The 22,618-nt window shown below is 38.4% G+C and overlaps 1 protein-coding gene across 1 annotated transcript in view; it reads left to right on the forward strand.

Moving 5' to 3' along the window:
• ADCYAP1R1 (ADCYAP receptor type I) overlaps positions 1 to 14,596 on the forward strand; it is an 87,600-nt gene extending 73,004 nt beyond the window's left edge. Inside the window, exons 13-17 of the mRNA XM_074157644.1 lie at positions 830 to 883; positions 3,782 to 3,865; positions 9,178 to 9,307; positions 9,524 to 9,565; positions 14,387 to 14,596. Of these exons, the coding sequence (XP_074013745.1) occupies positions 830 to 883; positions 3,782 to 3,865; positions 9,178 to 9,307; positions 9,524 to 9,565; positions 14,387 to 14,596 (520 nt within the window). The remainder of the gene's footprint in view (positions 1 to 829; positions 884 to 3,781; positions 3,866 to 9,177; positions 9,308 to 9,523; positions 9,566 to 14,386) is intronic.
• The last annotated feature ends 8,022 nt before the right edge of the window (positions 14,597 to 22,618 follow it).

The raw sequence follows: 22,618 nt of genomic DNA on the forward strand, positions 1-22,618 counted from the left end.
TCTGCTCACAGAACAAGTTCAGTTTTCCAAACTGTTTAAATCTGATCTGTAAGTCCAGAGGTTTTGTAAATGTAGCTGGTATTTTGGCCAGGAAACAAGTCTAGCTTCAGGAAATCCTTAGCTATCAAGTAGTAAAGAAAAGAAGTCCCCCAACCTGTAACAATACCAACTGTAGGTAAGTAGGCATGTAGCATAAATAATAGATGGTATGACTCCATTTTTCAAAGTTTCCGTCTCTCTCCCATACAATCTTTCTACTTTCACCTTGGTTAACATTTACCGTATTTTCAGTACTTTATTTCATTGATTTGTTTTAACATTCTTTTTCCTACTATTTATATGGTTACTAATCCTATTTGTAGTGAGGTTACATAGAATTACTTGAGCAAGGTATAGAAAGATTCTTAATGAGGCACAGTTTTAATTTGTATGAATCAAATCCTGTCTTTATTGTGTTTCCCAAAGGATTTCCCTTCAGCATATTCAGAGACAACCCACAAACTCTGTCATTCCCTGTGTGCCATTAGCAACCTTAACCCAGAACCCTGATCTTTTTCATTATGGATCTACATGGCCTTGGTAATAGAGTGTAACTTCATTCCCCTGAATCAGCATGCTCATTTTACTTCTCTTAAGCACCTCTGAGAAACCTACAAAGTCTTTGGAATTTAACTGAAACTACTTTTGCCTCAAATTTGTGTACTCTCTCATTTGCATTAACTTGCCAGACGTCAAGGTGTTCAGTCTGACAAGATGGTCTTCAGCCACATCATACATCGCTCATTTAATCCTGGGAATGTTTAACTTTTTCTTTCCCCTTCCACCCTAGCACCCTCCCTCTTCCTCCCAGATGCAGCTGCAGTCCATGCACAGGACAATTGCGGTGAGACTCAGCTTGTTTGCCTTTAGCTGTCTAAAGTCTCGTATTTAATCTAAGCAGTCTAGTCGTCGTCTATGGTCAAATTGAGAGACCAGGGCACCTCCGTAAGACAATGCATCCCGTATGTCTTAGACGCCTCTGTTACACGAGTCAGCTCAGCCTCTGGAAATGCCCGTTTCTTTCCATGACTGAGTGAGTTAAAGGTGATAGTTCAGTTTAAATTTGTCTTAGATCCATATAGTTAGATGTGACCAATTCCATTCTGTGTGTGCCTACAGAGATCTGAGGATCCTGCCCTAATTCATGTAGTGTTTTGATATCCATAACCTCATTTTTATTATTTTTCTCTTGTTGGCTATTTTTTCCTCCTTCCCATTTCTTTATGGTTCCTGCCTCCTCTGTCTCTTCTTTCTTTCTCCCTTTCCTTCCACCAATGTTTCTAATTTCACAATAAATAACTAACTAGATATATATAATTAAATTAAAAAAAAAAAAAAGGGAGAGAGCAAAAAAAAGGAAAGAAAACTTCTATCAATTCTGTACTGTAAATGTTTTGGGTCACTTTACAATATCTAACAGAGAGATGATCCTACCTAAATTAGACAGGATACCAGAGGAAAGGGTAACAGCACTAAAAAGTTAATGTTTTTGTAAGAAGTGCTAGCAAAGTTTTCCCTCACAAGCCCATGTGATGGAAAACATCCCCTCATTAGGTGGGGAGTAGTAGTTAATTCTTAGATATTATTTTCAAAATCAAGTCTGTCCTTTTTGGGAATTCTAACAAATATGAGCTGACATGTCAGTTCTACTTACTAGAAAAACTTATATTGAAAATCAATCCCTGACAAATAGAACGGGGCATAAGCAGTAAAAGAAATATGGGTTGAGATGTTTTTTTGTTGAGATTACCATGGCAACATTAAACATGTCATTGAAGAACTCAACCCACTACAACGCCCCATGACTAAGAATTTTCAAAGTGATTATTGATTTTTAGATGTTTCGTTTTCAGGTTACGTACCTTAAAATGCCTTCATAAGTACTGCTTTTCAACACATGCTGAGCAGCCCTCTTGTGGTAAAAATTGGTCTGATAAAATGTGTTTCAGTTCAGGTGATCAAGAAATGAGTGAGACGCTCGAAATCCATAGTCACTTCTGAAAGTCTCAGCCGTAGTAAAAAGGAACTGTCTCTAAAACCTCCCTCCTTGTTTTTGAGCAGTCTTAGCTGACAATTAACACACAACTCTACCCTGTGAAGAACAGAGGCAGTGCAAAATTTTATCACAAAAGTGATACTGTAAAAGGAACAGTCATTTTCATATTTACTTCCTTAGCATCATCAAAGAAACAAGATTAATTTTGCATTTTGAAACATGATTACTATTTCTATTTGCTGGATGTGTGAATTCTACAATACTGTATTCTATCTGTCTTTTATGCTATAATCTTTAATAACAATGCAGCGGTCAGGTTTTGATTACCCAAAAGGAAACAAAACAAATCAAAACAAAACTCTAGTAAGTGGGATTGGCTTAAAGGAGTTAACAGTAGGGATAAATTTAATCTGTTTTCAATTTATTCTATTTTATTGTTCAGCTTATGAACTGCGTCTTCCGTCTACAGCAAGGTGAACGCAAAACATAGACTGTGCATATTATCAGAGCAACAGAACCAGAGTTTGATTTGTTTGAATAAAGTTAGATGTTTGCCTTGTTCACAATTGCTTAAAAAAATTACTGTATTATCCTTTATAGTCAATGGAGATTTAGTCAAGGTAGTCAGTGGTGTTTGGTGTGCTGTTTATCCCGTCCTAAAGTGGACATCTAAAATAGGTCAGATGTACCATGACCAAGAAGTGTATACTTCTCTCTTGACTTCTTATTCTCTCTGATGATTCTCAAGGGTCCAAGGATGTCCAGTTTACTTAGACATCTACACTGTAAATACCCCACCTTCCCTGAGGTGAACCCCACCAAAATAACTGTGTTGAAAACAAAACCAAACAAAAAAATCTCCCCATGAAAGTCATCAAGAAATTACTATTTTCTATTCTCAGATTTTTCAGCCTACCATAGCAGAAACAAAATCCCTCTCCCCCAGATGCCTTAAAATGCCTTTCCATGTTGTTTCAGATTACCCTTCTTGACAGCTGATTTGAATTAGCCTTTCTCTAACTAGGTGTAAATGTAAACATCCCATTCTCCATAGCAGCTCTTTCTAGAATACAACATGTAGACGTAATGGTTCTGGTCCATAGTATATGTGCCTACTGCTTTTATGACCACACCTGTCTAAGTGTGTGTGACAAAAAATAAGGAGTACCTCTGAATTACCAGTCAGACATGTAGTTTCCACACTGAACTCCCCTCACCATGCATCAAGAAAGCTGGGCGAAAAAGTGCTTTGGTGTCCTTTCTAGTACCCTTCCCTAAAAAGAAGAGATCTAGACTACCTTGGGTACTTAGACATGAAAATGAGGAACATCTGATCCCACTTCATCTTAGATCAATCTCCATCCTACAAGTTTATGTTACTACCTAATTGTTCTCCACAAGCGTGCAGTCAACTTTCATTTAATATATTGTTCTGTTACCCTCTGTACAATACCAGACTGCAAAGGTCATGTGTATTTTGGATGCGTAACACTGCCCGCCTGCCTCCAGGTTGTTCAATCTTTGGTTTGTCTGTGAATCAACACATCACAGTTGCTAGCGACAGCCAGTGCATTTTAATTTCTTTTGTTTATTTTGGCTTCAGTCAAGCAGCTGGTTTGTGCTGTAATTTCATTCTGTCATGTCCGCTTTCCATCTTTGTGACGTGTCTCATGAAATGTGTTGAAAGTGACCTACCTTGGCCTGTTCACAATATGCTGAAAAAAATGCTAATCTTGTCATATTTAGCAGCTGCGTTCAGAAATGCTACTGTAAGCCTAAGAGGGCTAACCAGCACTCTTGCAAGATGTCAGAACTATCAACCATTACCCTGTAAGTGTACGCAATCCTGTGACGTTACTGTGTTTGTATGACGCATGTTGCAAGTAAATGAATGGATATTAGCAGAGGGGTAGTAACCAGAGAGCAAGCATTCATTCAGTTCTTGTTGCATGTAGAATTTTTTGTTGTTCTGTGCTCTTGCTGATGCACTCCAATCAAGAACTTAAGGTTATTGGTTTTTTTTAAAAAAAATATTGTAATTATGGCTGATGCTATTTATGGTTTTGAGTAGTGTCTGTATAGAAGCTATTAATAGTTACTCTATTATACAACAAAGAGGTGAGCGCTGGTCATACGGAGAGTAAACATCTCACCTGTTTGATAGAACAACAGGGGCAGAACAGGATTGAGTGAATCAGACTCTCATCCAGTGTGAAACGACCTACATCCATTGAACTGAGTAAAGTTATGTTAGTATATACCCAGGAGTGAGGAAAAGCTAAGGTTGACCTAATATCACAACACTATGTGTCTAGTCAGAAGTTATTGTCAAAGATTTGCCTAACAAGAGTAAGGCATCTAGAAAAGTGAATAATGCCATTTAGCCTAGAGACATGTGAATCAATCACTTTCTCATAGCGCACCTCACTCTCTGTTACTTGTACAAGAGGCCCACAGGATTCGTTTAGATGAGGCCTACCTCTCAGAAATCTACCGGTAATCTTTGCGGAGAAACAAATTTCACATTAAGGAAGTGCAGTGTTTCTGAAAGATGGCAGACTGACAACTCTCTAGGGTAAAATCCTCTACCCAGTCAACAGCAAGAAGAGTTCAGCCTAAACAGAAACACAAACAAGCTCTGTACACTTCTGTCCTTAGTCTGAAAATGTGATTAAAGCGCTGTAATCAATTCCTGGTTTTAGGTGTTTTCTCAGGTCTTTGAAAGTGATCCTACAAGCTTTTGGAAAAGACATGTGTCTGTCAGGGAGATTAATGAGGTTCCTGAAAGTCACATTAACTATGTTTAGCATCCTTTTGATAATATAGATACTTAGGTTTATTAAACATGAGTTATATTAAGCATTTCATTACTAATGACATCCTGTATCTTCATGGTTTGCTCTTTAACCTTCTATTTGAAATATTGTCATGATTATTTTTTGTACATATTCATCACTGAGTTGTGGCCAAACAGATGTGATTCCTCTAATCTAAACTCTACAAGGCAAAAATGCAGCAATTTATATGACAAAGTCCATCCAGACTCCCTTTGAATTCAGTGGAGAAACTTAGGGTGTGATAAGGCCTTCCTTAGGGACAGACGATTCATCCTTGCACATAAGTGCCTGTTTCTCTTCATTGACAGTAAAGGGAATGTAGGTGTGGAATTAATTTAACTAAAAATAAATGTCATCATTGCAGTTATCTCATAACTTTAAGTTAGTCACTATATACATCAATAGATGCATTCAGCACATATCCACGGGGTTTGCACCAGGAGTCACCTCCGCTTAAAGAGGCATCTCTAGTAGGCAAAAACTATGCTTTAAAAGTGCATTTTTCTCTGCATTCACTTTAGAGATATTATGTTAATAATTTTGATACAAATATCTACAGTATGTATGTCCAAACCTTGGTGAGATGAATGTTATTCTACATGACTACCACAGACCTTGATGTATTCACTGCAAAAGTTTATATTTGATCAAACTAATTTCACTTAAGATTCAGACTTTAAACTGAACAATTCTCTTACTTTGAAGAGGCAGGCCTAAGCAGCAAACCAACATAGTTTACCTTCAGAGGCTATGGTTTAGAAGTTCTTTTTCTTCTTTTGACAATCTGTGATATTTTGTCTCAAAAAAGTTGGGTGACAAGAACCTCTAAGACCAAGGCAACAAACTCTTTGGCAGAGTAAAATTTTTTCTGTATTTTATCCTTACCTTAGTAGCAGACAGTGTCATCTTTTGAATCTTATGTAAGTTGCAGTGGCTTTTTTGAGCTACACAACTTTGCAATTAGTCCAACAGAACCAGCTACAGTTCCAGCAGAAATGGCATGTGACACTTCTTCAGTGCAGTGGAGATATCTGGAACTGATTCTATGATGGGGGAGTAAGCTCTAAGCTACAGTTTTCACCACTCTCTCCGAGATAGAAAAGAGATTGACAACCACAAATTTCCTTACCCAATTGCTCCTGGAGCTTCAGGTCCCCTGTTGTAGAGGACAGTGTTTGCTGATGGCCGCCTTGATTCATTCCAAATGGCATCACCACATATTCAGCTCAGCAGTTCAGCAATTCTTACAGTTGTATCTACAGGTTCTGAGTCTAGAGATATATCTTTGTTACATCCCATTCACAGAAGCTGGAAGAACCTATTTAGGACATTTAGAACCCATTGGTCCTTGTTCCTTATTCCATAATTGCTCAAAATACTTATTTTTTTCATCTGATGTGCAGTTACTGTGTTTGTTAGGTCACAGCATTGATTTGTCCTCTAGAAAACTGTTTTGAGGAATAAGAGCACAGTGGAACGTTTAGTAGAAGTCACTAGAAATTCTACTTAACAATGCAACGTGATGTGTATTTTCATTTCCAATTCATGCCCGGTTATGTTCTATGTAATATCCATAGACACTTCAGCAGTCTCCTTAATAAGTATGGGTATACAATTGAAAAATAAAGACCTGGTTCTTTCAGAGCCTGGTCAAAGTTGGACAACTTCTCTACATTCTTTTCCTTTTATTATAAAGATATCTTTCTATAATTCACTTGAGGAGTAAGGAAAAACAGAGGACACAGTTATCTGTGTCTTTTTGTACTAACACTTTATGGAAAGGCCACTTTCATAGCCATGTTATTTGAGAAAATATTATGTTTAAACTGTTTTTAAGGAAAATAAGAGCTGAAAAATAGAATATCAGTCTCAACAAAAATTGAAATATAGCTTCTTTTTTTTTTTTTTTTTAAAGTAACCTTAAGGTGTTCCATTACCTGTTGGAATGTAAGCAAGGCTTTTTCTAGACTTTTTGGAGAACGTATCTCTTCTAAACAGCCAGTTTAAGCCTAACTGAGGGATTATTGTCCTCAAAACTCTTGGATCTGTCCCCTGGGTTTCTTGCTTGTCTGAAATGGTGTGGGAAGAAAAGAGGATGGATATCTTTACCTGTTACATTCCTGAGAATTTCGCTGCATTCTTTAACATCTTCATTTCACCATTGCACATAACTTACACGTCTCACAGGTATTGCTTTAAGTCTTCTTTCTTCCTAATGCTCTTGAAAAAACACAATTCATCATCATCCACACAGTCATTAGTATCTCTCAAGTTTTTCTTATCCTTAAAATCTTTTCTTCTTTATAGACCTTAATCACCTAGACTTCAGAATGTGTTACTTCTCACATTTCATGTACTTTCTTCCTGACTTTTATGACAATATTGAAGACAGTATCTCAGATAAGCCGATGATGACATTATATTTCAAGATCCTACAAACTAATTGTGTGATTAATCAGATATAATTAATGCCAGAAAACTGACAATAGGAAAAGTCTTCCTCTGCATCTCCAAAATTAATCTATGACTGTGGTGAGATACAACATATTAATACAACATGTTAATAGACAATTCTATTCTGACTTTTAAATCAAAGTAACATTTATCCTTTTGTTGTTGTTGTCATCATTAATTCTGAATATAAAGGGTAACAGATTTTGAAAGATTCATTGTCCAGTTTGCTACCTTCATTTGATTTTTTTTTTTTTTAAATTCCATGGCTAGTTTAAGGCACTTACGTTCTTTGTATCCCTTTTTGTTTATGGAGACAGTATTATTTGACAATCTTTCCCACAATTTTTCTGTTCCTTTTCATTAATCTGATTACATGTCCATAGAGAAAAAGGACCTTTTAAGGTCTTTTAGTCAATTACATTGGATGACTCCTGTATAGCTTACTTTTTCTACAGCTCACCAAAGTTGGAGACTGTGTGCTCTTCATCAAACTGCTCCAAGGTTGTTCCTCTCTTGTTGAAAGCTTTTGGTCAATGTCTAACTTTAAAATTCACAAGAACTGTGTTCTCTGGTTTGTGGGGTCTTTCACCAAAACTTGAGATTTGGTGTGCATCGGACTAAAGAATCGTGTGTGTTTAGTACAATCTTAAGGCAAGGGTTGTGATGCATTTATCATCATTAGGGCACAAAGTATGGCTGAGGGACACCAACAAGGAACTGATGTCCCATTTCCAGTTTAGTATTGGATATAACAGCATATGTTCACAGAGTTCTTGGAGATGTATTAATTAAGTCTTCACTTTCAGTAAGACAAACACATAATTTTGGGGATATTGTTGAGCATGTATTAGCAAATTCAAATGTCTTTGCAATATGCCATATAGATATAAGCAGAGTGAATATTTGGATTTGAAAAAGTTTGCATCTCTTCCAAAAATCTTTATGGCTTTTTAGCTTCTTTTGTCCTCCATCTACGTTCTTAACTTACTCAAAGGAAATCAATCATTTCTTTGCCCTTTGAAAATGTCCTGGATGTTACTTTAGGCCACTTTGATTGTAGTAAAGCACATGCCTTATTTTCAGATCAACATTTGCTTTCTCTTGGGTCTTTTTTGCTTCTCAATCAGTAAATGACACTGACCAATACTGATGCATAAGGCTGGACCCCTGCTTTTGGGTAATTTCATCTGTACTCAGTTAAGTGCTTACAAATACACACTCATTTCCAGTCTTTTTTTTTATACCTACTGAGTTATTTCAGATGCAATGGAAATTAGTTCCACAGTGGAATTACACTTAGGTTTCCAACAGTGTAAATGAGACCAAAATCAAGACCTTGAGGAATAGTCATAAGAACATACAAAGGGGTTTTATCTTTATTTGTATTGCTGTTTTGGAATTTTTTGCTATGCAAAAATAAATTCTCACACACACCCACACCCCAAAAGTGATTTCAAACACTCCTCTGGGATTAAGCAATTGGGTGAGAGGTTTATTATTGTGTTATGGTAGCAGTCTGAATCCGTTAGCAAGATTACCCTCTTCATGTTTGGCACGGTAGAAAAAAAACCCTGCTTATAATAATGCAAATTAAAATAACAGTACAGAGAATTAAGCATTACTAATGTGCTATTATTGTAGCAGTGTGAAGAAGTGGGAGCAAACTACAGCGTGTGTGAAGTCATTGTTTGGGAACAAATGGGAATGTTGTATATTTGTTTGTATAATTATAAAGTGTATGTATTTCCCAGAAGACAAGCAACAAAATATTATCTGTGTTTTCTTCTTTAATTAAAGAACAAGTTGTTTATTACAAGGCTGCATTAAAGTTCTTTCACTCTATTATAACAGGAGACTGGCTCGCTCTACACTACTGCTTATCCCCTTGTTTGGAATTCACTACACGGTGTTTGCTTTTTCTCCTGAAAATGTCAGTAAGCGGGAGAGACTAGTGTTTGAATTGGGACTGGGATCTTTCCAGGTGATTATACAGTGAATTCTGCTTTTGTTAAAAAGAAATCTCTATTCATTATAACCACTTTGCATGCACAGTTCTCAAACTGTGTCTTTATTCCTTTATGTATATGTTTTGTATACTAGGATTTTGTTTTCGTTTGTTTGTTTTAACTCCAGCTGTTTTCTAGCATTCACTGAAGGATTTGAATTACATTACTTTTTTTCTCTCCCATTTGCCTAGGGTTTTGTTGTTGCTGTTCTCTATTGTTTCTTGAATGGGGAGGTAAGACTTTTAATATTTAACCTCCCCCACCCACCATCCCCATCCCATTTCCTTGCGGGAGTAACTGCTATTCTGATCCTTCACTCTAACTCATCTCCCATATTCCCTAATACCTTAGGCTGAATCTCACAATATCTCAGCAAAAGAAAGAGGATGTGTGATGTCTTTAATAAACTATAACATTGGCCTTGCCAGAGATGATGACTCAGATTAATGCTCCCTAACAGAGGTAGGGCCTGTAGTGGGCTCTTTGGTTATGTCATCCCAGGTGCAGACCTTCACACTTGCCTTTGTTAAACTTCATACAGTTCTTGCTTTCCCACTATTCCAGCCTGTTTGGTTCTCTCTGTTAGGTGGTTTTCCCTTCTGACCTGTCCACCTCATCACCCAGATTGATGTCATCAGCAAACTTTGTGATGGTGCTTTCAATCCCATCATCCAGATCATTTATGAAAATGTTGAACAGTGTGGGGTCCAGTATTGATCCCTGGAGGACCCCACTAGTGATAGGCTGCCAGCCTGAGTGAAAAACATTGTTCGCCACCCTCTGAGTGTGGCCTGTTAGCCAATTTCCTACCCATCTTGCAGACCACTCAGTCTATATCTGGCCAGTTTGTGTAAGAGAAGGCTGTGAGATACAGTGTCAAATGCTCTGCTGAAACCCATGTAAACAATGTCCACTGCTCTCCCCATGTCAACAGAAAATGTTATTATGTTGTAGAAGATGATCAGATTAGGCTGGTATGATTTGCCTTTGGTAAATCCTTACTGGCTTTTCCCAATCATCCGTGTAATTAGGTTTGGGATAGTTTCTAGGAAGTCTCATTCCATTATTTTCCCAGGGACTGAAGGAACTCTAGTGGGCCTACAGTTTCCTGGGTCCTGAATAGAATAGAATAGAATAGAATAGAATAGAATAGAATAGAATAGAATAGAACTTCTTTTGAACCCTTCTTGTAGATAGGTATGACATTTGCCCCCTTCCATTCATCAAGAATATCCTGGGATCTCACAACTTTTCAAATATTATAGATAGTGGCCTTGAAGCAATGTCAACCACTTCTCTTAACACCTTGGGGTGGATTCCATCTGGTCCCATGGGTTTATGTGGGTTGAGCCCCTGCAAGAGGCTGTAGACCAGACCTTCCTCCATTACTGGTGAGTTAGCACATGTGTTGTAGCTGCTTGATCCTTTGACCTGGGGTCCAGTTGCACCAGTGAAGACAGAGGCAAAGAAGGTATTGGGAATCTCTGTCCTTTCAGCTTTATTAGTAACTAGTTTCTCTGTGCTGTTTAGCAATTGGCCTATGGCTTCCCTGTGCTTCTGCTTACTGCTCACATACCTGAAGAACTCTTTCTTCTTGTTCTTTATTTTTTTGGCCATTTGCAGTTCTAAATCAACCTTGGTCTTCTTGACTGTGTCTCTGCCTGCCCTAGCAAGGTTCTTGCAGTCCTTGATGGGTATTTGGCTGCCTTTCTGTATATGATATGATGCTTTTTTTTTTTTTTCTTTTAAGAAAAACCTCTTTGTTAAGACAGTTGGTCTCTTGTTCTGCCTCTTTCTTTTCCCTTTCTAGGGGATGGACTGTTCTTGTTCTTCAAGAGGCTGTTCCTGAGCCTTCTTCCTAGCACTCACAAGATTCTTTGCCCTCCATGGATGCTTCCCATGGTGGGAGCACCACAGATGGTCTCTGAGCGTATTGAAATTGGCTCTTCTAATATCCAGGGCCTTTGTCCTACTACCAGATTTCAGTGTGCTCAGCAGTATCTTAAACTCCACAATGTTATGATCACTGTATCCAAGGCTACCATTGGCAGTTAGTTATGTTTTCAAGTAAGTCTTCTTGGTTTGTGAACTGTAAATCTAGCAATCACAGAATCACAGAATCATTTAGGTTGGAAAAGACTTTTAAGATTGTTGAGTCCAACCATTAACCTAACTTCCAAGTCCACCACTAAACCATGTTGCTAAGCACCTCATCTACACGTCTTTTAAATGCTTCCAGGGATGGTGACTCAACCAGTTCTCTGGGCAGCAGGTTCCAATGCTTGATAACCCTTTTGGTGAAGAATTTTTTCCTAATACCCGTCCTAAACATCCCCTGGTGCAACTTGAAGCCATTTCTTCTTGTCCTATCACCTGTTACTTGGGACAAGAGACCGACCTCCCCCTCATTACAACTGCCTTTCAGGTGAACACCAATGCACTGTTCCTACCTGGCATGAAGAGCACCTGTAGCAGGAACACACTCATACCTCAATACACTCCAGGAACCTGATGGAGGACTTGTGTACCACCATGTTGTGTTCCCAAGAAATGTCTGGGTAATTTAAATCACCCATGAGAATCAGGTTCTGTTGGCCTGAGACTTCCTTAAGCACCTGAAATAAGGATTCATCAGCCTTACCACACTGACTGGTAGGTCAGTAACAGACACCTAACAAAAGATCGCCTTTGCTGACAATTCTTCTAATCCTGACCCAAAGACATTTGGTAGATCTTTTGTGATCTCCATAACTTACCTCCATACACTCAAATTTCTGTTTTACATAAAATGTAGAGTTTTTTCACCAAGTTTCTGTGTTTTCTATAATATGGGCACAGAGCTCCAGTTTCTCCTGTTTGCTGCCCATGGGGACAGCTGGCACCACCTGACTGCTGCCCACTCCTGAGACCTGACACCTGCCGGCCAGTCCCTCCACACACACAGCCCAAGGGTGTCAGATGTCCAGAAACCCTTTCAGGGACCCCCCCCAGGTACCTTGCAAGCCTCACACTCCTTTCACCGCATAGCAGCTGCTGCTGCTACCATCAACTTCCAACCTTTGGGTTTTTTTCCTGATTCACCCATTCTGATCTGAAAATTGAAGTTCCCCTGCCTTTGTTTATCAGACTGAACACTTGAGATAGTTGATTTAATGGAAAAAGACTCCCTCCTCAAGGCTGCCTTGAGAGGAATATCTACAGTTCATCCATTCTCTCCTCCGCTGATACACGTCTGTTGTGTGGTCCAACAGGAGAAGACCTGCTAAAATCACCTTCTTCTTTCCTTTTCAGGGAGGCTGAGGCCATTTACTTTTACCATTTTCAGTGCAGTAGATGTTCTATGCTTGTTCTTATACAGCGTGCAAGAGCTGGTCTAGTACAAAAGGTCTCTAACTCCTTGATCCAAGTGATTCCTTCTCAGATAACCATAACAATCTCTTCAAGTTCATTAAACAGTGTTATAGGTCATCTTTGTTTGTGAACTTAGTCAAGGTGTTAAACAACTCATAGGTAAATGTTAGAGCATTATTCGTGGCTCAGTCCCATGTAGCTCAGAAGGTGAATTCTGGATCATGCCTTTCTGGAATTAGTGGCTGCATTCATATTTCACCAACTGGAATTACTGGATATCCACCTCTCCCATCTACAACTGTTGTTTAATCTATTATATTCCATGAGTGCTAGAAGAATAGCCTGAAGGTCTTGCCTAAAACTAATCTGGAGATAAGCACCTTCTAAGGTAACATGCAGTGTGTCAGATTTCCTGTAACTCCTTGGAGAGAGAGAAGAGGTGCTTCTCAGCCAAACTAACACAACCAGATTAATTAAAACCATTTTACCTCTCAATACATTAGAGAATGTCTTGTGCCTCCGCTAAATTACTTAGGGTAAGAAAGGGTTCACCTTGGATATATTACACTGATATAGATGCCAACACTATTTTCTTTTTATAGATGCCATATACCTCCATACTCTATCTAATCTATACCTATCTTTATTTTAACCAAAATAGAAATTTATAGGTAATAAAAGGAGAATGTAATTTTTTCAATTGGATTTTTCTTCCCAGAAGTTCGTGTCTATACAGTTGAAGCACTTGTTTAGCATTTTGGCACATGCTGATCTGTTTCAACAACTGTATTAGTCTAGGAAAATTTAGCAATGACTGTTAAAGACAAGAACATCTTTGATACAGCTGCTTATTGGAGACCGGAAAAGTATATTGGGAAAATACCTCTACACATTTCCTTGTTCTTAAGCTATTTCATTCAGAAATATGCTACAGGCTGCTGTCAGGAATGAGTAATAGACCAAATAAATGTTTGTCTGAGATAGTATGATATTTCTTAGTTTAAATCCTTACTGTCTTATGTATATATGTACACACACATGCATACATCTAGCAAGATTGCTAAGTAACCAATGATGAATGAAAAGCTATAGAATTACTTGCTTATTTTCTAATTGAACTTCTGATCATGGACTGTTTCACTGTTGGTGATTTACTGTGGTTGCCCATGAAAAAATCTCAAGGGAAAGGAGGGTGTCATAGATGAATCCAAGAGCTGTCATCTGCTTAGAAGTCATCCAAAAATAGGAGAGAAAGTTTTCGGTAGACATGCATCCATTAATGGCAGGTGAGAGACAAGCTGCCTTTGTGGACAGGCTATTTCATTACTGTCTAATACTTTTTGGTTGCTGGTTTCTTTGGCTCCTTGTTTGATAGTCACTGGCTGCTGATGAAAACAGGATATTTTTTCCAAGAAGCTAACTAAAGAACCATGTTGGAGTTAGTGTTGAACAGGTCTTCTATGCACCTCTTGGCTGATCCTAAATTATCTGAGGTCAGAGACACAGAACCTTGGCTGTTTCTCCCACTACATGCCTGGACCTCTTTCAGACATGGAGAAGTCACTTCAGATTTTGTTGAAGTGAGGAGTTAAATAATATTCTTAAAAAAAATTTCTATCAAATTGTGGGGTCTTTGTTCTAAACTTGATAATTTATCAGCATGTCCTCGAGCGGCTAAGTACATAAAAAATGACCTTTTGAAGTTTCTCCCTAAAGGTGCAATCAGAAATAAAGAGAAAATGGAGGAGCTGGAAAGTCAACCGGTATTTTGCTGTGGATTTCAAACATCGTCATCCTTCTCTAGCGAGCAGCGGAGTGAACGGGGGGACACAACTCTCCATTCTGAGCAAGAGCAGCTCTCAGATTCGGATGTCCAGCATAAATGCGGAGAACCTAGCGACATGAGCAGCTAAGGAAAACAAATCAAACAACAACCAAACCAAAAACCATCCCTTTAAAAAAGAAAAATTAATCATAATTTTGGTGGTGGTGTAGGTCCCTTTCCTTTCCTTTTCTTTTCCCCTTCCCTTCCCTTCCCTTCCCTTCCCTTCCCTTCCCTTCCCTTCCCTTCCCTTCCCTTCCCTTCCCTTCCCTTCCCTTCCCTTCCCTTCCCTTCCCTTCCCTTCCCTTCCCTTCCCTTCCCTTCCCTTCCCTTCCCTTCCCTTCCCTTCCCTTCCCTTCCCTTCCCTTCCCTTCCCTTCCCTTCCCTTCCCTTCCCTTCCCTTCCCTGATGTTTGTAAAGGTGAAAAGGCAAAGGAAATGTGTACATATATCTTTTTAACAATCACTGTAAATACCCGACTGTACTCAAGGCCATTAATGGAAAAATGTTTAAAAGATAAACAACAGGCCAAGCCCACCCACTCAATGATTTACACTTCAGAGCATCTGCAAGTAATCCGTTGTCAGTCAAAAGTAATAAGTGATTGCTGTGCAGTTGTGATCCTTGGTTGCCAAACTGATACTAATCTGTGAATGGACATGATCATTGTTATTTTTCAAATTGGTTCTCATTTTAGGTTTGGATTTGCCTTTTTTTTTTTTCCTAGTCAAACGTATTGTAGCCTGTCCCTGTCTTTTGGCATGTGAATTTCTGCAGTGTTTCTCTTTTGAGTCTCAAGGTGGAGCTAATACGCTTGGGTTAATCAAACCAGCTGGTTCAGGAAGAACTCCAGAAAATGAAGTTCATGGCTGGATTTAGTCAGATGTGCCCACTGGACTTAAAGAAACTACCATCAGTCAGTGGGGGGACTCCAGACAAGAGACGGGATCAGCTGGCTTTTTTGTACCCAGGGACACTTTTGAGAATGCTTTATGTTCTAGCTAAACTGTGAATTTTCTAAAAAGGCCATGCAGTTGAGATATATCTATATTTTTGACATTGACTGATTGATGGTAGATCGATTGATCGGATTCTTTGAATAATAAAAATAACTGTCCCCTCCCTCTCACTTAAGAGCAAAAGTCAGTTCCAGGATGGCCTTTCCCTCCAGATAACCTTGAACCCTCTGCATCTATGTCCAAACATGACATGTTTTTGGGTAGTGCTGTCACACAGAGTGTGGTGCCTTTGCAACCCAGTTGACTTCTGTGTGTTGACTCTTCCCTGCCAGCGCAAGAGACACAAGAGGGATCTGGCATGATCATCTTGGAAGGTAAAAGTCATCTGCATTTGGTGAGCAACTAAACTGAACAATAAGATGGTATGGAAGGAAAAGATAAAGACTTTGGATGGCTCCCCACACCTGGCAGTTTTGTCTCTCTTTGGATATTCTGTTCGTTTAACCACCAATGGTCTTACTGCTTTTTTTTGAGAGCAACTAAAACGTTCTTTCAACATTTGCCTTGTAGTTAAAGCCACGACTGGTACATAGCTACTTCAATCAAATGTCAATGATGTCAATTCTTAGAAGTCTTTATACAGTGCATAAAGGCTTTGAGGACCGTCCTAGCACCCACTTCGTTTTGGATTTATGAACTGATATATATATATAAAAATATATATATATGTGCGTGTATGTGTATGCATATATTAAAAAACAAAAATGAAAATTACATTTTAAATGTGAAATATTGAACTGAAACTAATAGTAACCAGGAAATTCAAAATTCAGGCTTGTTCTTTGGTGTTAGTTGACATGATCATGAACTAGAAAACAAAGTGAAAGACTCAGAATTTTAGTGTCGGCTGAGTGTGAGCTTTTAATTTCACTGGTTTTTGTTAGTTTAGGTAAAAAAAAAAATTAATGTAATTTTAAGTGTAGGTTTTTAAAAAAATAATTCTATTTTCCTTATTTTTAAAAGGATAAAAAAAAGGTCTCAGAAAGTTGTTACAGATATATTAATTATAATACTTAACACTTATATAGTGCTTTATGGGACATAATCTGCTCTCAGTTGTAGCAGTGTAAATGAATGTAAAAATAATTTGAAATAGACAGAAATTATGAGCTTGACTTCATATTTGTACAGGCTCATGCTCTTATGAGAAGCTTACACCCCTTTCAGGTGAATTCTACCCTTTCACTGAGGACTAGCAAAAAGTTTTAAATTACTTTAATTGTACTCCAGTATTTTAAGTGCAAGTTCAATGATCCAGACAACTTTTTTTTTCAAGTCTTCAGCACTGGTTTGCTGCTCTGAGAGCAGAATTAGTCCCATTGTACCAGACTCTCTGCAAAAGTCACTGAAGTGTTTTTGACTGTTAGATTGGAGCTTCCTCTCTCATCAGATGCTGCTAAAAGCTATTTTAGAAAGTTACCCAAGGAGCTATGCACTTTGTAGTCCAGAAAGACATGGGAGATGGGGAAAGCCAGATCTATCAGGTAAATGCAAATTTAGACATTTTTTAAATGAGACTATCTAATGTTAGCCGAACAGATATTATTTAGTTTTGTATGTTCTGGAGTATGGGCTTTCACAAGGTATTACATTGACAATACTGTAAGTTTATTATTTAAAAAAAATCAAAAAGTATATTTTGCACGAATGGCTAGTAGCCAATTTTCAAACACTAATAAATTAGAACTTTTGAAAAAAAGTGTTGAAAAACTCCCTCTAGTTGGAGATTTTTTGCCATGTTTCAGTCCAGAGCAAGAAGCTGTTGGGATCTTTTTTTTTAATTTTACTTTTATGTTGGTTTTGAGGCTTTTTTCTGAGCTTACTTTTGAATCCTATTGTTTTCCTTGCTGTTCTTCAGTGCTCTGCAATGTGAGTTGGTGGATCTCAGTTCAGTGCCTCGTGGGCAAGTGTCCACATCACCAAAACCACCTTCCAGTCATGCACACTGGAGATCAGGTCCTCAGCTAAATTAAAATCAGTACAGAAAACTGTTGTTATTGTTAGAACAAAACCACTTCACTTTGGCCCAGGATTTGGTCTCAGCACATTACTATTACTATTATTTTTTGGCAGTCACAGCAAGAAAGGCAAAGTCATAAAAACTAGGGCTTGCCCCTTAAATTCCTAGTGCCAATGCTTAGGAGCAAGACAAGTTGGAGGGCAGTTGAGGGGAAATTTCTGCCGTTGCAGTCCCAGTCTTTCTTGTTTAGTGGACAAATTGAAGTCTTCAGTACCTTTCACCAGCACTGAATTTACTAGAGGAAATGGTGTCTCTTGAAATATTTAATATACAATGCATTATACAAGTAACCCCCTTGTATTATGATTCTTTTATTGGCAGTGTTGATGCACTTCCAAATGTGGCTTTCCGTAGTGACTCAGACTTCCTCAGTGTTACTGGAAAGATCATACTTCAGGTGTATATATTTATCTAAATCAGACTCTGATGCCATCGCACAAATTAGCTCTCAAGAAATCTTTATGTTGAATGTAAACTGAAGATGCTGGACATGCATGGCCACCATTCACAGTGGCTGTCATTTCTATTTGTTTCAGGATGGAAGAAACCAATGGGTGGTTTGCTTCTAAGTGTGTGTAAATATCAACTGAGTGTAACAGTTCTTTGTTTGATTTTTCACTGTGAAATATATTTTGGAGCTAGAAAGGCTATGTTATTAAAAACAATACATAATTAAAGAAAAACAAACGTGCAGTGCTCCTTGAGCCATTTTTTCTACCATGCCCATAATGTATTTCTGGTCAAATTTTCTTATTTTGCTTTTGTATATGTACAAAAAGTTTCTGTGCTGCAGCTTTTGTGACTATTTACTGTATCTAACCACTGTTTGATTATTGACTTTTTGATGTGGAGTGCTGGTAGTACAGGACAATTAACATCCCAAAATGAAAACTACAACCTATATTTTAAAGGACAAGGCTTGTTTCATTGCTGCATGGTGACCTCACTTCCTTTTACTTTCATCTACATCTAGTATATCTGGAACTCAGAGACCAGGTAATGAAACTTAAATGCTTAGTTGCGGGAGTTTTTATTTATAGAGGAAAAATACACAAGTTCTTCTGCTTCATTTAAGTATTTGTATTTGAAAACCAGGTGTTAAAATAAGGTGGTGGGAGAAGGGAGAGAGTTGAAGGCAGGTGAGTCCAGACTGAAATGCAAAAATGGTGCAGTTTGGAAGTTAAATTCAGACGCTTTATTTGGCGTCTAGCTCTTCATTTTCAGCATCTGTCCCCCATTGCAACTAAAAAACTGTGTCTTGCAACTACAAGGCTAAATAACAACCAGAAGTGGGCAGGATCTGACTGTGCTGATAATTTGAGATTACATTTGCAAAGATAACTTCACTTAGACTCTCTCCATCATCAGTGACAAGTGCGAGACACCTTCCAGAATGGAATACAGACCAGTTCATAGAATCATAAAATCAACAATCGAGGTTGTAAGGGAGCTTGAGAAACCATCTGGTCCAACATGAGAAAGGGAGCCAAGATGAGATTATGTATTACCCTGTCTAATTGCATCTTGAAAGCCTCCAGTGATATGGACTTTACCACATCCCTGGGGAGGTTGTTCCAGTGAATGATTGTTCTCACTGTAGGAAATTTTTTTCTTGTATTGAGATGAAGCCTCTCCTGGTGCAACTTGTACTTGTTCCCCTGTTTTCTCCATGGAGGTCCTTTTGAAGACACAGCCTGCATCCTTTTTCTAATCACCCTTTAAGTACTGGAATACTGTGATGAGGCCCCTCCCATCCCTGAGCCTTCTGTTCACCAGACAGAAAAGACTTCACTCCTTCAGTCTTTCCTCATCAAGCGGGTTGTTCATCCCTTTGATCATCTTCATGGCCTTCCTTTTGACGCTCTCCAGTCTGGCCAGATCTTTCTTGAATTGTGAAGACCAGAACTGGACACAATACAGTGTTTGTTAGACTCCTGCTTAAAACCTGACCTGAGAGAATCTGATCCTTTTTATCAGTGATGAAAGGATTTGGTGGCATAATTTGCCTTGTCCACTTCATTTCATAAAATTTTGGCTTTTCATAATATTGTCATATCAATGATGGATGAAATTCTGCTTCTGCATAGCATGATAGCTTCCGTGCTTGAATATGAAGGGCTATGCAGGACCTCTGATTAGTTCAAAGATTTTTTTTTTTTTTAATAAATCCCATGGACAAAAGAAAACTAACTAAAACTACACAAAGCCAAAATGGTAAAGAACAAAAAATATTTAGCAGAGTTAGACCTGTTGGTCTCTGATCCTCAGGTGTTCCAGAGCAACACAGTGCCATAAAAACACTTAATCTGAAGGAAACTCTGTAATTGCCATTATTTTCACAGCATATTACTCCCACTCCCAAACTGATCAACTCCCCTTTTAAAATTTAGTAGGCTTTTCTTTTTTGCACTTTCACTTCCCATTTATTATAAAACTTCACTCTTCTGGCAGTTAGAAACCTTTTTTCTGAATTCCAAATTAAACTAACTGCTGGCTAGCTTATGCTCCTTGTCATACTAATCTTCCCTCCAGTTCCTTTCTCCCTTCCTTTAATATGAACAGCTTTATTTCAGACAAAGTCTACAGTTTATCTTTGGTCATGCAGTTGAGAGATAAGACTAAAAATAATTACACAGCTTCATTTGTTTCAGCTTTAATCTTGATTTGGACTGCAAAAACAATGCAAGGAAGCAAATACAGATATATGCAAATCCATTTAGAACAGCAGGAAAATTAATTGGAGGCAGCATATCAAGCACCCTGAAAAAAGAAAAAAAAAAAAAAGTAACAATAAAAACTAAGAGAAAGATTTCCAGTTCTTGAAAGTGTAGAAATGAGATTTGGTTTTGAACCACTTTCAGTCGGTCAGATCTAAAGGCAGAAATGATCCCAATCTTCTCCTTTTCTAGTTTCAGTTATAATGTTGCAAGAGAAGCTGCATTACTGCTGTTTCCAATCAAAGGGATAGGACACTCAGTCAGTCAACACACTGCAGGAAATCAACATACAAATTAGCAAAAATATACTGATTGTGTCAGCTTGTGACATTTCAATGCTCATCTGTCTGACGCTGCTACTAAATCCCTACTAAATCTGGCCTGTGAACCATGTAGATACCTAACTTCACATTATCAGCCAAGTCCAGCCCTGCCAGAAATTAGATATAAACATTTCAGAGGCTATAGCAAAAAATATTTGTCCAGAGTGACATTAGTAAACAGTGGCAATAAAAGAAATGCAAACCCCAATCTTTTAATTGGCTTTATTTGCCTTGTTATTTGAATTTGTTTTTCAATAGTGTTTCAGAATCAGTTTCTTATGGCCGAGGTTTTCAACCTGTGGTCTATGGAGACATGAGAGACTGTTTCTGAGGTATCCATGGAAGATGATTAAAGAAAGTAAGTTCACTCATTGTATATAGCAATACAGGCTTGTTAGGCTCCTGGAGGTCTTTTGTCTTACCTGTAATTATGTGAAGGGTCCCATAGATCAAAAAGAGGTTGAAAAGTACAGCTGAGGATGAGTTACCACAAGCTATTTTCCCAGGACAATCTAGATGACTGTCCGGTTTTTCACCTTTCTGCCCATAGCATCATCCATTCTTTGATGAACCTCTCAATGCCTCCCATCCAGCATCCACTTTAGCAAGTGATGATAGAGAGGAGATGGTGAGGAAAGCATGACCGCTGCTAGCCAGCTATAATCACAAGGAGTCTCTATATCCCAACATTACAGAAGGGCCAGGATGAAAACACAGTGTCACCGAGTCTCTCTATAGCCTTTTCCCAGTGAGTGATTGGTTTGAGAAGATACATGTAGAACAGATGCTGAATCCTGGATGAAGCTACTGTACTTAGCCCTCTGTGTCCTCAACATCAACAGGAACATGCAAGCTGTGATTTCACAGCTGTTGTGAAGTCCTATGAAGCCTTCTTACATGACAAAGTACAGGATCCAAATGCCAAAGGTAATCCTCATAGTTTCCACGTTCAGTGGATGTACCTAGAAAGTTCAACAAATTAAACTTTTTCTCCTTGGTTTGATTATCGCACAAATTAGTTTGATTATGTGATTTCGTGATATTAAGACTTTCTTTTTTGTTCTGAGATTTTCATATGTGGGCAAGGCTTTCGGAGAAATGTAGGATGCTTAAAATCATCTGCTACGTGACACTGGAGAGCAATAAATATGACCTCAGCAGAGCTATTATAGCATGGAAGGTCTAAAGGAAAGCAAGACAAGGTAGCAAGAATAGAAAGAGCAGGATATATGGGACACCATATGGGATCCTGCTTGGTCTCCAACTGCCAGACAAGGTTAGTGTCTCCTATAGTTCTTATGTCATATCTGTGAGCTCTGTGTGGATATCTAGGAAACCGAGATAAACTCACTGGGTTGGATTCAGCTCCCAACTCAGATAGCTAGACTTTGATATCTATGTGAAGGCAGTGTCTGTAGGACTCCTGGGAATACAGCTGTAGAAATGTACGTAATGCAAAGATAGAACCAAATATCTGGGTTTACCTGGTTGTCTTTCTTAGAGAGTCAAATATCAAGGGCTATATTAAATATGTGTCCCTTTCAACATCCAGTACTTTCAGCATTAAGCATTCTTGCTCATAGGCAAAGTCCTGGAAAAGATCCTATGTCACTAAGCAGGCAGCTAAGGAGATATCCACATCACTTAACTTTAGACATTGATAGTGAAGATATCTTCCTTTGATCTAGTTTCTCCACTTTGCCTCTGTAGTCACAAGAGAGAAATGAGCAATTTTAGAGTACAAGCATTGAACATATTTTTGATGTCTACTCAAGGGTAAGATGATTCATACTTTGCAAGTATCTGCTTCTTTCAACCAGAAGTGGAAGTGTAGCTGACCAGATCAGAGACAGATGTTGACACTGTGGAAGTCTGCACGTGGATGACTTTTTCCCTGGCAACTCTGCCCAGTCACTATTGTTCTGCTTCATACATGCTGAGAAATAAAGGTCTTGAAAAGCTTAGAGGTGGCTTCTGTTTGGTATTACCAACCGGATTTGGGGAAGGTGCATGCCTGATAAAGGTGTAGTAGCT

This window comes from Numenius arquata, chromosome 12 (genome assembly GCF_964106895.1).
Source record: "Numenius arquata chromosome 12, bNumArq3.hap1.1, whole genome shotgun sequence".
NCBI lineage: Eukaryota > Metazoa > Chordata > Aves > Charadriiformes > Scolopacidae > Numenius > Numenius arquata.